This window comes from Corvus moneduloides, chromosome 15 (assembly GCF_009650955.1).
Source record: "Corvus moneduloides isolate bCorMon1 chromosome 15, bCorMon1.pri, whole genome shotgun sequence".
Taxonomy (NCBI): Eukaryota; Metazoa; Chordata; class Aves; order Passeriformes; family Corvidae; genus Corvus; species Corvus moneduloides.
The window spans coordinates 15,744,105-15,761,414 of NC_045490.1; the positions used below are offsets into that span (position 1 = coordinate 15,744,105).

The 17,310-nt window shown below is 42.2% G+C and overlaps 1 protein-coding gene across 1 annotated transcript in view; it reads left to right on the forward strand.

Annotated features, from left to right (window-relative positions):
- Positions 1-12,136, forward strand: part of DOCK2 (dedicator of cytokinesis 2) — a 157,358-nt gene extending 145,222 nt beyond the window's left edge. Inside the window, exons 46-52 of the mRNA XM_032124540.1 lie at positions 234-317; positions 2,244-2,381; positions 3,486-3,613; positions 5,266-5,446; positions 6,736-6,856; positions 7,865-8,007; positions 10,809-12,136. Of these exons, the coding sequence (XP_031980431.1) occupies positions 234-317; positions 2,244-2,381; positions 3,486-3,613; positions 5,266-5,446; positions 6,736-6,856; positions 7,865-8,007; positions 10,809-10,883 (870 nt within the window). The 3' untranslated portion in view covers positions 10,884-12,136. The remainder of the gene's footprint in view (positions 1-233; positions 318-2,243; positions 2,382-3,485; positions 3,614-5,265; positions 5,447-6,735; positions 6,857-7,864; positions 8,008-10,808) is intronic.
- The last annotated feature ends 5,174 nt before the right edge of the window (positions 12,137-17,310 follow it).

Consider the following 17,310-nt stretch of genomic DNA (forward strand, 5'->3'; position numbering starts at 1 on the left):
CTCAGAAGTGTTGGATAAAGACCTAACACATTTTAACCAAAAAGAGCACCTCAGCTCCCAACTGATAGAGGGAGGAATTCTCACCAGCAGCATCTGGCTAAGGACCATGCAGATGTCTCTCCTCTTTGATGACCAATATTGTGATCACCAGCTAGGCTCTGTGGATTAATGATTGATTTCTTTACCTGTCAAAATGATGGACTGTATTTATTTTTATTTTTTTTGTGTTTAAGGCTTTCTTTACAGAAGAATATATCAGAGACCATCCAGAGGATGAAGAAAAGCTGAATAGGCTCAAAGATCTGATTGCTTGGCAGGTAATTTCTCACTGACAGCCACCACTGAGGCTTCACCAGTGGTTCCTTTGTGCCATTCCTCTCTAGCAGGAGAAGATAGCATTGAGATGATTGTATCATTTCCACTCTTTTTTACCCCATGAAACATATTTTGTACACATCTGGAATGGTTTATCAAAAGCCACATATAACAGGCTACATTTATGGTTAAAAGGGCCAGAATTTCCAACTTGGGTTGTATTCCTGAAGACAAAACTGAGAGCATGACAAAAGTCATAATGATTTCATGAATTTGTGGAGTTGGCAAATGTCTCACACCCTCTTGGGAAACAACTCTTTCCTAGAGTATTTGCTTTCTGTGGAGGGTTTTTTTTCTTTTCTTTAGAAACCTTAATGGAGTGTTTGCTTCTCTCAGAAATTATTTTCATGCTCAATGACCCTTCAGGATAACTGCTATGTGTCTTCTGTGTGCAAATAGCATGGAAGACTATTCAGAAATACTTTTAAGCTCCATCTCCAGAGGAGAACTGAATATTCTCCCTATACTGGCAGCACTGAGGTTATTTGGGTTTACTCTTTATTATTTTATATATAGTGTAGATATGATAAGACAACCAGCCTGCAGAACCCTTTTGTCCTCAAGGAGGAAAATGCACCTATGGGAGGTAGTGGCAGAAAAAACTCTATTTTTGCTGAGATTCAAGGGAAAATGGCTCTTCCTGTTGACCTGATAATGATAATGGAGCAGAGAAAAACATGACCCCAGAAATGATCCATTCTATTTCCATTATCTAGTCCAAAATAGAAATCATTGCTATCAATAGATAGACAGAGGGATGGTAAGAAATAGTGAGATTTCATCTGGGGTTCTACTACCAGAAATGAATGGCTCAAGGTATTTCACCTCACATTACATGTCTCATTTTTTGTACTTACTCACAAAAACATCCCTGGAAACATCCAAGGTCAGGTTGGCTTTGAGCAACCTGCTGGTCTTGTCCCTGTCTATGGCAGGGAGTTGGACTGGGTGACCTTTAAAGGTCCCTTCCAACCCAAACTACTCAATGATTCTATGATTCTGTCTCTCTTTCATAGATGAGAAACAGCAAAAATTTACCATTTATTCCTCTCTCAGCCTTGAAATGAATCTTCCAAATAGTTTAATGGAATTGTTTGTACTACTTTTTAATGTTTTTGAAGTTTCTTCCTGTTTCATTTTGATTCATCTCAGTTTAGTTATTAGTTTGAGTCGTACCTTTACAGTTTCTCCTGTGTCATTGCCCACCACACCTCTGTCTCTTGTGGCTTTCTGGCCATCAGAAGTACTCAGTGGATTAGTGGTATTGATTGACCATAACACCAGCTGGCATTAGGAAATAAGTGGTAATTTCTGCCTATCCCTGCAAATCCCTCTGAGGACAAACAGATCTGTCAGTAACAGATGGGCTTTAATACCACGTTTTTAAAAGTTATATTGAAATTGAACTTCCATGAAATATGACCAACGAGATGGGTGGACCAATGTTCCCAGTATTTACTGAGTCAGAACACAAAAAGGAAGCATGGAATATAAGTGGATTTTACAAAAAAACCCCAGATATTAATGCAAAGTACTAAAAGCTGAAGTAAAGCAGTTAGAAAAGGTTTGTGGCAGAAGGGGAGCTAGAAGTGTTTTACACAAATCTCATAACATTAAAATACATAGAATAGAGAAGACAGCCTCTGTGAGGCAGCCAACATTTTCAGAAATTTACTGGGAATACCCATTTTCCATGAGCCTTCTCCATCTTGTATTTGCTGCTCAAAGCCAATATCAATGGGCAAATCCACCTGCCAGTCACAGGAAGAGTTTTGCAGTTGATTTACCAGATAATTTAAACAGAGCCAGAGAGGTTGTTGGACCCACTTGAGAAGTCTCACCTTTTTTCTTCTTTTATTCCTCTTAAGATACCTTTCCTTGGGGCTGGAATTAAAATTCATGAAAGAAGAGTTTCTGATAATCTTCGTCCTTTCCATGACCGGATGGAGGAATGTTTCATGCACTTAAAAGTTAAAGTGGAAAAACAATATGGAGCCAGAGAATTGGTATTACTCTCCTTTTAACCTCTACCTCAATTTCTCTTTATTTAATATACATCTTGTTCTAAACAAAATCATGCTTTTTTTTTTTTTTTTTTTTTCCTTGTGGGTTTTCTTGTGCTCTGAAGGTAGTAGGATCTGAGTTGCATCATCCAAGAGCTGATTCAATTCTCTGACACATCAAATATTCCTCATTCTGGAAGATTTTTACTGTATTTTATTGCAACTTAAAGTTGCAAGTCTTTTCAACCTTATTGAGGAAGTAAAAGCAAGTTCTTATGTTTGTTCTCTTGATTTTTTTTCTTAGTGGTTTAGGGCTTTGATCTGCAATTGATGTCTCCCTGTGCCAGCCACTTCCAGCTGTGCTGTGAAGTAAAACCTGCCGTGTGTATAATACTATAAATACTAGTTGAGAAGAAACTGAAATATCTGGGAATTGAAGGATAACTTCTGAATACAAACTCCCCAGACAATTCTTGAATAAAATATTCTATCTGAGTTGTGCAGGCTAGCAAGAATGATGGTGCCTGGCTTTTGTGATTAAACACCAGTTACTTTGGAAATTATTTTATATTGTTGCTTTCAGCATTGGTGATTTTACAATAGGACTTATTTATACTGTTATAGGGGGGAAAATAGCAAGTTTCTAACCTAAATTTTGGATATGTGCTGTGTTATATACCTATATGATGAAAATTCTATATATCTATCTGAGTACGGTTTTTGTTTTGCAATAACAGAGGCTGCAATTGCAATAATTTCCTTGAAATCATGTCATTGCGATGATAATTGCAATAACAGAGGCTGTAATCTACAATCAGCAATCTTGCCTCTTGCTTGAACCCTCCAGCACTCTTAGGGGCCAGCACTTAAAAAACCCAACCTATTTAAAATTTTGAGGAGAATGTACTTTGTGAATTGAGTTTGGGAGGTTTGAAGAGTAAGAATTCATCCAGACACAAGATAAATCACAGTAGTTAATGGGAGCAGACAACTCCTTTCATGCCAAGTGTTAAACATCTGCACAGTCTTCAAAACCTGGTGTGAAAAGGATGAATTAAAGATCCCAGGGTTGTTTGACAGAACGTGTTTCTCTTTTCCATCCTGTAGCCAGAGTTTGATGACAAGAGGGTCGGACGGCCAAGGTCAATGCTGAAATCCTACCGTCAGTTATCCTTTATCTCCATGTGTTCCATGAATTCAGACTGCAGTACTCCCAAAAAACCTGCTTCCGAAAGGTTGGTTGTAAATACAGTACAAATTCTTTTTCAGTCCTGTTTTTTAATCAGTTTTATGAAAGGAAACAAAAAGATTTTAAAAAAAGAATAAAGACCACCAGCAGCCTTTTCAGACAATACCAGCATTATTTTTAACTGTAGCTATCACTTCCTCCAGGCTCAAAACTACAGCATTTCTATTTTAATAGACAAAATGTACTCAAGTGTCATTGAAAAAAAAAAAAAAGTGGCATTTCTTTTTCAGAAAATAAGTATTTTAAAAATTAAATTACTTTTCAAAAATTTATGAAGATCTGGAGTTTTTTACAAGTTTCTTTTTATACAGCTTTTAACTTAATTAGCATCTTTTTGTTTATAAAATGTGAATAGGAAAGGAACAACCTTTACAAACTTGAAAAGGAGGTGGAACATTTTAGTAAAGTCTGTAGTAATGTAAAATGCTTTGCCTAATGTGCTTTAACTGCAGCACTGGAAAACAAAAAGACTTTTAAGTTTGAGAGAACAATTATGGGTATAGCTTTTCCATCCACAAATTGTTTCGTTCACTTTATAAATTATCTTTCAAGTGCATAGAACTTCTTCCCAAACAGGATACGTATAAAACTGAACTTGTTGAGCAGTGTTTGATTATTTTTTTAAACATCTGATCTCCCTTTTTGAGTAGTTCACTTTGAAAAAGTCCAGTGGTGTATGACCCTAATGTGGAAGGGTTGCTTCTTAAGACACCCCTTTTTCATGCATGTTTGATGGCCAGCCCAGTGTTGAGCACTCCTCACATACTGAGATTACTGAGGTTGCTTCTCCTGCCCTTCAGCTTCCCCTTCAGAAGGGTGGAGCAGGCAAACGTCATTTGTGTGCTGCAGTAAATCAGGACGCCTCTGACAGAACCAGAGAAGCCCACTGAAGCAACTGTATCAAGCACCTGGTTTTAATTCTTAGGATGCTAATTTGTTTCTGGGAAGCACAGGCCAGCAGACTCACCACACTACTTGATTTATCAATTTTTATGTTACAAAAGAAGTTCGGTCCCATGTTCCAAAGGCTGATCACATCAGCAGAGAAGGGAGTAAAGCCAGAACCAATTTCATGGGCTTTTTTTTTTAATGAGAAGTAGCCCAATTTTTAAACTGTAAAAATTAAAGGAAGAGAGAAAGTGGAGGGGGGGTTAATCCCTGGGTGTGTGCATTCTTGTCCAATATGGTGAATATTTAGGAGGATGCATTTAAAACATGGCAACAAATAGCAATACTCTGTTCCACTTTGGTTCTCTTACAACCAGAAGAGCATGTCTTGCTTTCAGCACCAGCATCACCACACATCAACTTGCCATGTGAGCTCCACTCTGTTTAATTTAGGAGTTCTTAAGCTGATGCACAAATCTTTAAACAGGGATTTGAGCTCATTTTAAAATTTTACATTCTTCGCTACATTTTAAGACAGTGTCATTCTGCCTGCAGGCATCTTATTTGTATCTCCACTTGCCAGCTGCTGAAGCACATGCTATGCTTTTTGCCAGCAGTTTGCAAGGCTGCCTAGAAAGTAGAAGGAAAGAATGACCTGCATTTATATTTCATGGGGAAATGACATCAGAATACCAGTGGCTTTTAAAATATCACTCAGCAACTTGTACTTTCTTTCTTTTGCTCCTGCAGCTTTGATCTGGAAGCAGTGCTACCAAAGCAAGTAAAAGCAGAATCAGAGGAGACTGCTCCACAAAATAATCCTCATCCTGAAGTCAAGATGAGAAAGTCCAAAAAAAGAACAAAAAGAAGCAGTGTGGTGTTTGCTGATGAGAAGACAGCAGCTGATATTTCTATCTCTGATATGAAATGTGTATGTTACTGATTTAGAGTAGTATTTTATAATCCATTAAAATCCATTTCCTTAGAAAAAGAAGAATATATCCCAGAGAACTGCAGCTGTCATAAAGGGAAGTATGCAGGATGCAGATATGATCTGCCCTGCCATGAATGAAACATGCAAGATGCTGTGGAGGAAACAAATCAGTGAGAAAATCAGAACATCTCTCCTGGCTTCTGGTGACAGATAACAGAGCTCTGAGGCTGCAGATTCGGAGCCTGGTTAGCTCAAAAAGGAGCACTGCGTTGGGAGGGTTAAGCTGCTTTCCTGTGGAGAGGCAATTGACTGTGCTGACATTTCATGGCAGCTCCTCGCAGTCAGGGCTATTTCAAAAGTGATGAGCCCTGTACGTTTTGTACCTTGTTATGGAACATACAGCTGTTAGGAAATTGCAAGATTGCAAACAGCACTCCTTAAATGGTGCCAGACTGAAGTTTGGAAGCACTGGCATCTCTCGCTCCATAGATCATCCGAGTGCTTTTATTGCACTGCTGGATCATTACAATGACTTATGTAACTTACACTGGGCCTTTTTATATATATAGTTTAATCCTCAGGAGAATTTTCTTTTGGTATATATCCTCTTGATACACAAGCCCCATCTAAATTAAAGAGTCAGGCAGTAACAGATTGCTGAGTTACATGGAGGGAGCATAAATAATTTGATCAACTGTTTGAAGGAATCATCAAAGGTAAAATGAATTGAGTAGAAAGCCAAGATTGTTTGGGGAAGCACAGAGAAACTCACAGATGATTATGACTGTCTATCACTGCATGTCCTTATGCAAAAGGGAGATAAGCACAGTCCTGCTTTGAGAAGCACTGATACACAAAACCAAGTAACACCTTTGGCTTTTGATTAAATTAGATAACACATACACCAAACTGTGGGGATCTCACTGTGTATTGAGTTAAAGGACTTTCTTCTGCTTCAAAAAAGCAGTGACAAGACTTTGCAGCAGCCAAGCTGGGTATGTTAATGCGATAGGGAAAAATGTTTTCAAAACTTAATTTTACTTTGCAGATCACACCCAGAGTTGTCTGATGGTATTATGCCAAAAATAGAGTAGGAATTCAGGTTTCAGATCACAGATTACTTCTGTAACTTTTTTAGAATATTTTTTTTCAATGTAGAATGAGAAGTTTCTAACTATAAATTATCTGAAAAATTGTTGCATGTTTTTAGATTGTATGTAGTATGATATATGGACCAAAGTCTCAGTTCATCATCTCAGTTCATGCTATGGTTTTTTATTTAACAGCTGTCAAGGAAATATGAGTTCATGAGTGATACCAACCTCTCAGAACATGTGGTGGCACCTCAGAAGACTTCTGTCCTCAAGCAGATGAGCACTGTCAGTCGTTCTATGCCAACTATCCCAGGTAAGGTGCTTACACTAGGGTGAGAGTTCTGAACTTTACTGGGATGTTAAGAAAAAGCAATGAGGGGTTTGCTCCAAGCAGGGCTGGCAGCTCTCTCCATCCTTGTGAAATCCACTGGGACAAAGATTATAACTGAAGTGTGTACTGTGCATGTGAGGCTGGGCTGCTCCAAATGCTTGGTAACACCATACCTGTGCCAACATGCAAATTCTAAAACTGTTACTCCTGGAGCTCCAAATTTCACTTCCTTGTACAGTGTGAGCATTCCTGCTGCCTAGAAAGAGGCAAGGTTTATTCAGCTTCCCTGCTCTGTAGGGTCTCACGAGCAGAAACAAGGGCTCACAGCCAAGGGCAGTGTGTGAAACAGGGAGAAATGCTCCGTGCTTTGCTTTGGGGGATGAATATCCCCAGAAGTTGCCCCATAACAGGATTTCACCTTCTGCTTTTGAAGCCAGAGAGGAATCCCATAGATTCCCTCACCATTGGAGGCAGGGGAAGCAAGGTAACACACTTGCCCCCCAGACAGACGGGTGGTTGTGTTAAAGGGAAGGGAAAAGTGACTAAAGTTGGAGCTCATCTCTAGGCTGGGGCACAGTGAGAAAACAGACACAGTTTCAATATCTTTTAATCCCTTGTTCCATAGGACATCCCATTTTTTAGCCTGCATTTCACCTGTCCTGCTCACCCTCCCTCTCTTTCCAAATGCCTGTGACAGATGTTTAGCACAACACAACAGGCTGTCATGGCCCACTTCTTTGTCATGTGTTTATCTATTTTTAATTCTTTGGCCAGATTGGTTCTTTTTTTTCCCTGTTCAGTTTCAATGTACTGAAGTTTATTGTTTCCCCATTATTTAGTTTTTTATTCTAAGGTTATAGTTAGATTAAAAATGTCTCAATTTTTCCTAGTCATTGCAGTAGTTCATTATTTTGAGTTCTGTTTTGTCTTACACTCTGGCCATCCTTTTTTGGTTTTGCTTTGTGTAACCAATATTGTTTCCATTCTAAGGATTAACTCTGTCTGTCAGCACTGTGGCACCCGATGAAACAATTGCGTCACACAGGCTGAGCCAGCCAGTGTTTCCTACCACCTCAGATGGTGACAAGAAAACCATCAAAAGAAAGAAAGTGAACCAGTTATTTAAAACAATGGTAGGTTCTGTGTGTTTGGGGGGGGGGGGGGGGAAGGAAGTGCTACATGTTCAAAAACTCTATGCCGTGAAAATTAAATATTTTTGAGATTAATAGGCTCGTAAGTCAGATTCTGCTTTTTTTTCCTTTATGCTTTTGTCAGACAGAGTGGGGTGGAAGCTCAATGTGGAAGCAAAGCTGGCTGTGGCAGCGCTTCCAGCAGGAGGGTGCAGGGATGGAGGGATGGAAGGGTGAAGGAATGAAGGGATGGAGAGATGCAGGGATGGAGGGATGCGGGGATGGAGGGATGGAGGGATGCAGGGATGGAGGGATGGAAGGGTGAAGGAATGAAGGGATGGAGGGATGCAGGGATGCAGGGATGCGGGGATGGAGGGATGCAGGGATGGAGGGATTCAGGGATGGAGGGATGGAACGGTGAAGGAATGAAGGGATGGAGGGATGCAGGGATGCAGGGATGCGGCGATGGAGGGATGCAGGGATGGAGGGATTCAGGGATGGAGGGATGGAAGGGTGAAGGAATGAAGGGATGGAGGGATGCAGGGATGCAGGGATGGAGGGATGTGGGGATGCAGGGATGGAGGGATGCAGGGATGGAGGGATGCAGGGATGCAGGGATGCGGGGATGCGGGGATGGAGGGATGCAGGGATGGAGGGATGCAGGGATGGAGGGATGCGGGGATGCAGGGATGGAGGGATGCAGGGATGGAGGGATACAGGGATGCGGGGATGCAGGGATGCGGGGATGGAGGGATGGAGGGATGCAGGGATGCAGGGATGCAGGGATGCAGGGATGGAGGGATGCAGGGATGCAGGGATACAGGGATGCGGGGATGCAGGGATACAGGGATGCAGGGAGGCAGGGATGGAGGGAGGCAGGGATGGAGGGATGCAGGGATGAGGGGATGCAGGGATGAGGGGATGCAGGGATGGAGGGATGCAGGGATGGAGGGATGCGGGGATGCAGGGATGGAGGGATGCAGGGATGCAGGGATGGAGGGATGCAGGGATACAGGGATGCAGGGATGCAGGGATGCAGGGATGGAGGGATGCAGGGATGCAGGGATACAGGGATGCAGGGAGGCAGGGATGCAGGGAAGCAGGGATGAGGGGATGCAGGGATGGAGGGATGCAGGGATGGAGGGATGCGGGGATACAGGGATGGAGGGATGCAGGGATGGAGGGATGCGGGGATACAGGGATGCGGGGATGCAGGGATGCGGGGATGCAGGGATGCAGGGATGCGGGGATGCAGGGATGCAGGGATGCAGGGATGCGGGGATGCAGGGATGCAGGGATGCAGGGATGGAGGGATGCAGGGATGGAGGGATGCAGGGATGCAGGGATACGGGGATGCAGGGATGCGGGGATGCAGGGATGCAGGGATACAGGGATGCAGGGATGCAGGGATGCAGGGATGCAGGGATACAGGGATGCGGGGATGCAGGGATGCAGGGATACAGGGATGCAGGGAAGCAGGGATGAGGGGATGCAGGGATGGAGGGATGCAGGGATGGAGGGATGCAGGGATACGGGGATGCAGGGATGCAGGGATGCAGGGATGCAGGGATGCGGGGATGCAGGGATGCGGGGATGCAGGGATGCGGGGATGCAGGGATGGAGGGATGCAGGGATACAGGGATGCGGGGATGCAGGGATGCAGGGATGCGGGGATGCAGGGATGCGGGGATGCAGGGAGGTACCTGGGTGTGCAGTTCCGCTCCCGCACCGCGAGAGGGCGCGGGTGGCCCGCCGAGTGCCGGCGCCGGCAGGGAGGGAAGGAGGGAAGCGGCAATTCCCGGTGGGATCGGACGGGGCCGGGCCGGGGCCGTTCGGAGCGGGCTGGTCACGGCACAGGGAGAAGATGCTTAGTGGAGATGCTTAATGGAAAGTAGAAATCGGCTCCCGCTGGAGTCGTCACTCTTGCTTAAAGCCGGCTGCCTTCCTTTAAAGTGAGGAAAGTTCACTGACGTCTGAAATTGTCATAAAACTAAAACTATTTCATTTAACTCAGTATTTGTCAGCAAAAAAAGTGTGTCCAGAGCAGCTATTGGGACGTAGAATGTGAAAGTTTTCCTACTTTGAAGGTAGTGGGAGGGTGACAATGCAGATGAGGGTAGCTACCAACATGCATTACTGCATACGTATTCTGGGTCACTTGTAGTATTTTACACATCAACTTTTCTGATCTTTCAATGCAAAGGGTTTGATGTTTTGGTTTCTTTTTTCTAGGTAATAGATTTCACTTATATTCATTACTTTCTGCAGTGTTGTTTGGTTTTTGGGGTTTTTTTTAAATAATGCCTTCAGGGACCATAGAGTAACATTTAGGAGAACCTTCAGTTTAAATGTGTTCATAACCTATTTTTCTGGTAGAAACAAGAATAACCTATCAATTTGAAGTCTATAGTATTTCACTTACATTCAATTTATCACACACTTGCTCTTTTTAGACCCAGGAGTTGCAGCTTTTCAGCACTATCTCATCCACTCATATTTAAAATTAAATAGCATATAAAGTACAGAGGATAGAATGTTCGTTCTTACATGGTGGAAAAATGATTAACTAAAGCTAAAAGCCCAGTTACGAAGTGCTTCACTGCATGTTTGGAATCATGTGGACAGGTTTAAATACAGGTTTAAGGTTTTGCAGAATAGAGAAATTAATTCAAAACATGCAGGATTTGGTCAATGTCTTTTTTTCTCTAGCTACAGCTTAAGCCACAAGTAATGAATATACATATCACTGAATCCAACACAGAATCACTTTTAACCTACGAAAATCTGTTTTGGTGTTTTTTCAGCGCATTTCCAGAGTTCTGGAAGATGGAAAGCAGTCTGTGGAGCAGCATTTCAAACCTTCATCAACAGATCTGTGATCAATTTTTACGAGACCACTTCTCAACAGAAAATAATTACATCTACCTACAAATATTCCATTTTAGAGCACCATCCACTCTAAAGAAAGGCACTGATGGAGAATATGAACACCATAGGCTCTGATAAGTTACTTGTCATACAGATACAGGAATAACATTTGAGGAAAATACTGCAGGATGTGTCCACTGGGATCTGAACAGAAGCCTCTGGTTGTACAGGCCAAAGGGAACTGTGTGTTCCCTGGAGACAAAGCTCGTTCCTGGGAAGGGAGGTGTACTGAAAGGGCATCTGCAATGCTCACTGTGTAATGCAAGTCGGGCTCTGTTCTTTCCAGAGAGCAGAGGAGTTATGGTTTTCTGGAGCTTGTACAGACCACTCCAGATATCCTTAAACCCTCACTGGCAGTGTAGCCAAGGCAACAGGTGGCTCAGCACAAAATAGCCACTGACAATTTACTGTGAGGCTGCAGCTGGATTTACAGCCCTCAGATCCCTGTGCTGCTCCCAGCACACTGCTCTGTATCCTCAATCTTTCCCCAGTGATGTCCGTGGCTGTGACACCATATGCCTGAGTTATTTGCAGAACAGCAGCTGTTATGTGGAAAACATGCAAAAGTTTATTTACACATGTACAAATTGACCTTACAGCCAGCAGCACAATGAACAAAAGCTACATTTTCTGCTGTTCAATAAAATGTTACAAATCTGGTTTATTTGCCCTGACCCTTTCTCCCTGACATCTCCAGGTATCATCATATAAAAGGTAATAGGTTTTTACTGACAGCAAATGGAATTCTATGAGCCCAAGTTTTCTGCTTTTAGATTGATTTTCTGTGTCTTCCCACCTCATGAGGTAGAGTTGGGAGGTGATGCCTCACTGGTGTGAAGCACCACAGCACTGCAGGTCAGCACCTCAGGGTTTTTATAACCTGTCAGTTCTTTCTCTTTCTAAGTGTCTTATCCAGATAGAGGGGGAATCTAAAAGAGAATAAATGATTTCCTTCACTCATCTCTTTCTATTTCAGACACCTACATAGGTTTATACTAAGTAAATAAAATATGTTCATGTACAGTGTTGTGGATGGGGGAACTGCCTTGTTGCCATTTCTATGGATTCGGGAAAGACAAAGAGGTTAAAGTTATTCCTTGCTGTGGAGTTGAGTCTATGGAAAGACATCTGTAGTTTGTTTAAGCTTAAGTTTTTCCATCAACACTTTAACATACAGTGCGAATAAATTAGTTTTATGAGTTTAGACCCTGCAAGTTGTCAGAGTGAAGCTGTTTTCTACAGGAACAGTTAGTGATTGTTTTCTGTGAGAGGCTTGGAATATTTGCCATTGGAACAAATGCTGCACCTTCACCAGAATAACCACAGACAGCAAAACAAAATGGGCCCAGTTTTAACACTACAGTTTGGCATGAATTCTGACAGACTTCTTGTTTCATTTTGTTTCATTTGCTTTCCGCAGCAACTTGATAATGCTTCTGAAGAGGCACAGAGGAGGAAAAAGGCTTTCCTAGGAAAAAGGTTTCTGTTTAATAGAGAAGGTTATCTGTGAGTGAGAGAAAGTGAAAGGTAGAAGGGTGCACATTTAACATCTTGCTAACCTGGGGGAAGAGGAGGGAGGGTATCAAAACTGTCCTTCAATATTATCTGCAGATACTTTAAATACAGCACAAAATGAACAAGTATTTTAGAAGAAAAGGTTTGGTTCTACTGGAAATGAGATGATGAAAAGAACGATTTATTCTTTGTGAAAATACCAGTTAAAGGTTACCTTTTGTTTATTGTGTCTTGCAGATACTTTTTCAGGTGAGTGGGATAATAGAGTTTTACCTCTAGCTGTTATTATAAATTGTTATTGAAATACTGTGACTCAAAATGAAGAAGTAGGAAGAATGTAAGTGAAAGAAGAACCAGAAACAAATACTAGGAAGGCAGGAGCACAATGTCCAAAGGAAGTTTGGTGTTGGGTGTTAAGCCAGTGGCTCAAGATTCGTGCTTGCGTTTTGCTCAGGTTTTAGTACAGTTTTTGGTGAAGGGTTTACATTCTCATTTAGTTTATTAAATATCAGCAATAATTCTTCTTATTTGTCCCACACCACAGATTGTCCTCCTCTTGCCAGCCCAAGTTTCAAGCCTGAAATCCTGTCAATCAACTCCGAGCAGAAAAGTAAAATTAACCAAGAAAAAATAGCTGCCAAAACTATGGAATTCATAGAACTGGAGTTTTAAGGATGTTTGGACAACAAACTCCAGCCTTTCACAAGTTTCCAAAAACTGTGGATACTGACATTTTGTCCAAACAAATGACATAGCAGCGTGAAGGACAATTGATGCCCTGGGATAATAAAGTGCCGGCATGGCAACATCTGTTTAAAAATGTAAATCAGCACTGATTGCTGCCATTTCTGTCACAAGCTCAGCAGGGCTTTAGTTCATGTATGCAGAGGGGAGGGACAGAACCTGTATTTGACATTCTTTGAGGGGAAGCACAGAGGGCAGAAATTTCCTCCAGGACAGGGTCAGGCTTTGGCTGCTGTCGAGGGAATTAGTGCAGCAGGAGAGGCTTCATCTCTCACCGTGCAGGTCAGGAACACAACCACATTCTCATGTGCTTTTCTGTACCAGTTATTTCCCTTCTCTTCAACGTTTCCAACAGTCTGGCTGGTGACAGCCTGCTTTGCTCTCACGTGGCACTGAGATAATGATGGGGTTGTGTGAGTCTGTAACTAATGAGCTGTTTGCAGACAGGAAAGCTGCACGTGCCACTGAGATTTGATGAGCTGACCTGCACGGAGCTGTTACACTGCAATGACCTAAGATGCATTTAAGCTGCACATTGGAGTTCAGTTTAGGCAGAAATCTCAATTTTAGACAGACACAGGTACCTGGGTGTCTCTATGGAGTGTAACACCATGTTAGAGGTGCTGGTCCAGCCCCAGGAGCTGCTGTGTCAGTGCAGCACAAGGTCTGGTCGCATACAGCAAATGTTGGCATTTACTCACATCAGGGTACTCAGGAGTATCTTCATCTGACTTGGGTCTCCAGCCTGCCCTTGTTTGTGCCATGTAGTCATGCTAAGTTCTTATTACGGAATTATGACCTAAATATTCATTCTGGAGGGAAATTAATGCTCTTAAAATCTCGATAAAAATTAGCTGGTGTGAGCTATAGGAAAATGGTCAGAGTCTAAGTCAATAAGGATCAAGTTTCTGAGGAGGAAGGAGAGTTTTATTAAAGATTTTACAGACCTTAGGAACACATTGTTCTGGAACTCGAATGTGTGATAGACCTGTGTACCTGCTTGACATTGAACTTTTATCCTATCACATGCACTCTGTAACTTGCTTTATTAGACAGTGGAAATTGTGAGTGAGTAGAACCATAGAATGGTTTGGGTTGGAAAAGACCCTAAAGATCAGCCATTCCCAGCCCCCGGTGGGGGTGTTGGTGCCACTGGTGATTCTGTGATAAGTCCATCGACACATTAGACATCATGGTATCTCTGTTTTCATTTGTTCCACCCTGATCACAGGATGAGGGCACTTCTAGAATGAAGAGATGCTAAGTATGTTTTTAGAATAGCATGGTAGGAATGAGAAAGTGATTTTGGTTTTTATTAAATCCGGTTTCCATTTAAGTCAGCTAAGGTCCAGGAGTTGTGTTTAAAGGCACCCAACCACATAATTCTCTATGCCACTTCCTCTGCTGTTTTCAAGGATTTTAGCTTAACAATCATAAAAATACCAAAAGATCATTTTTTTTTGGTTTTTAGTTTCAGCTTCAGTACAGAACTATTCAAATGCTGGAACATTTATCCCAGAGACTGATTCCATATATGCCAACGTCAATGGGAATCATCCAGAATTAGGGCATTCTGTTTAAAACAGAAGCACAGGTCAGTTCTCCAGAGTGGGGGAAGATAAAAGGAATAACTTAAACAAACACAGCTTCTTTCTCATTTAGAAATCAAGAGAAATCAGAGAATTTAAAGCCAACTTGTGTTTTGCACCACTCTTTTTTTTTTTTTAAACCATTTCTGAGGAGGGAGGAAAACTAAACAGTTTAAGGATTCTTTCCCTCATTATTTTTTGGATGAAGATATGTCCATCTTTTTAGATACGTCTCTGCTTTTTAGGAATATGGAAGCCTCCTTGAAAAAAACTTTCAGCCATCTCCTATCCTGGGTGCCTTGAAGTAGTCACTCCATAGAACTTACATTTCCCTGCCAGAACTCTGTTCCAACTTGCTCTTAGGCATTCAAGGTCCTTCTGAGGGGCAACATTGAGCAACACTCCTGGGGCTGCCCTCAGCTGTAAGGAGTTCATCATCAGCAGTGTTTACTGCTCTGGGGTGAGGAGAGGACCTGTTCTTTATTGACTCAGAGTGTAACTTGCTGTGCTGATTTGCTCTCATGATGCAGCGTGTGCTAAAGATTAACACTGTAAATGAAGAATTGCTCTGCAAACAAACCTCGGGTAGGCCAGAGATTTCATAAACTTTTAAATGTTAGATAAATTTAATCAAGGTTTTAAAGTGAGGACAGTTTGATCTGATTGGGTTTTGCATAGATTTATCCTTTTTCAATGTAGTTTTTTGTCTTCCAGGATAGCTGACAGCTTCTGTGTGCCATGAGGGATCTTCCCTATGGCTGACCCTAGGATGAGGCAGCCTCTGTGAGTGTCTGAGCTGGAACAAATACAGTGTCTGCAATAATGATTTTTTCATGTGTATTAATGCATTCTGCAGCTCCAGATGCCCCATTATGTGTGTGGGTATTCAACCTGCATTTAGTGCCAGGTTGATGTGACAGGCATGACTGATCTCTCTTTCACAGTTAACCCTTGACAGGCCTTGCCATTGCTTGGATTAGTTCAGTTGTAGGTGGCTGTTGATGGTCTCACCATGGGTTTAAATGGTGACTGATTCCAAAGGCACAGGACAGGTGATGGGGATCAGAGAAGAGTCATTTAAGGTATCTGTGCCCTGGCAGGCCAGCAGCCAAAAAAGACTTATGTAGGTGAGGTAGTAGGAGTCTTGTACTGTTGTAACTAGAAAATGTCTAAACAACTCGCCATGTTTAACAGACGTTTTGATGGAAGACTTTCTGCAGAGTGTTTATTTATATGTGTTTAGATATAAGAAAACAGCCCTGGAGAGAGCAGCTGTAGATGCAGACCTTTTAACCTTGTATTTTGTATGATATTTTATTGTACACTAAAGTGTGTTATGATTGGATACCTGGATTCAACAAATAATGAAGAATGCAAAGCCTTACTTCAGTTGCTTTGACATACTCAGTAGCACTAGTGCACAGTCCCTGAATTTGTTGAGTCTTTCTTCACAGCTGCAGTTGGACTTCTTTCTCAAGACAGGAAAACAGGAATATTGGAGATCAGGACGGGGAAACAAAAAAAAGGAAAAAAAAAAAGGATACTAATCTAAAACAAAGACACCTCTAAATCTACCAGAATTTCCACACAAAGCTGCAAAGCAAACGAAAGATTCTAATACGAAAAAGTTTAAAATGTTTACATATAGAATGGGTTATTTTTACAGATCCCGCTACTCCAAGCCCAGATCCAGGGGATCCTGGACAGCAGCACCAGGACAGGAGGATCCCGTCGGGCCGGGGGTCGCGGCCGCTCCCCAGGGCAGGTCCGCCCCGACGCTGTGCATTCCCAGCAAGCAGCGCCAGGGGGCGACAGGAAGTCGCGACACTCAGCGCACAGCGCGGAGCGGCAGCGGCTCTCCCTGCCCGGATCCCGGGAACCCCAGCACGGCGCCTGGAGGGGCCAGGACCAACAGCGCCCTAAATCACCCCGTTCGCAGGTCAACTTATCTTAGTTTACCGCACTCAAGCCCTGGCTGCAATAAAACAACCTTAAGTTTATCTGTGGCCGGGTGTGTCCACAGAGAAGTTCCCTGCACTTGCACCAGTTCACTTTCCAGCTTTAGCGTCTAATTAATTTTCCCCAAGTGTTTGTGTCGTGCAAGTACTAAAGGGCATAGAACACTGAAGAAAACTTTTTTCCGTAAAAAAAAGGAAGCTACGTGTTCTGAAAAAACCTGTGGTTCTAAAATACCTTTTATTGAAAAGATCTCCATTTGATTGTGGAGAGGGGGGAGCTGATTTATCCATACCAGCAAATACCTTGATGCTGAAATATGACTAAAACAAAAGCATTAGCATGTTACTACTTTTTCTTCCTGTAAATCATTGAAATGCATTGAAATGAATAAATTAATTTCATTGAAATGCACAAGAATTTAAACTTTGAAGGATTTTTGGAAGTGTGTACAGATTAATTTCTTTGGTACCTGTGTTGATGTTCATACAAGACTTCATTTGATTTTAGAGCCACTGATTTCTCATATAAACACACATTTCATGGTGAGAGTAGAAGAACAAGCAGATAATCT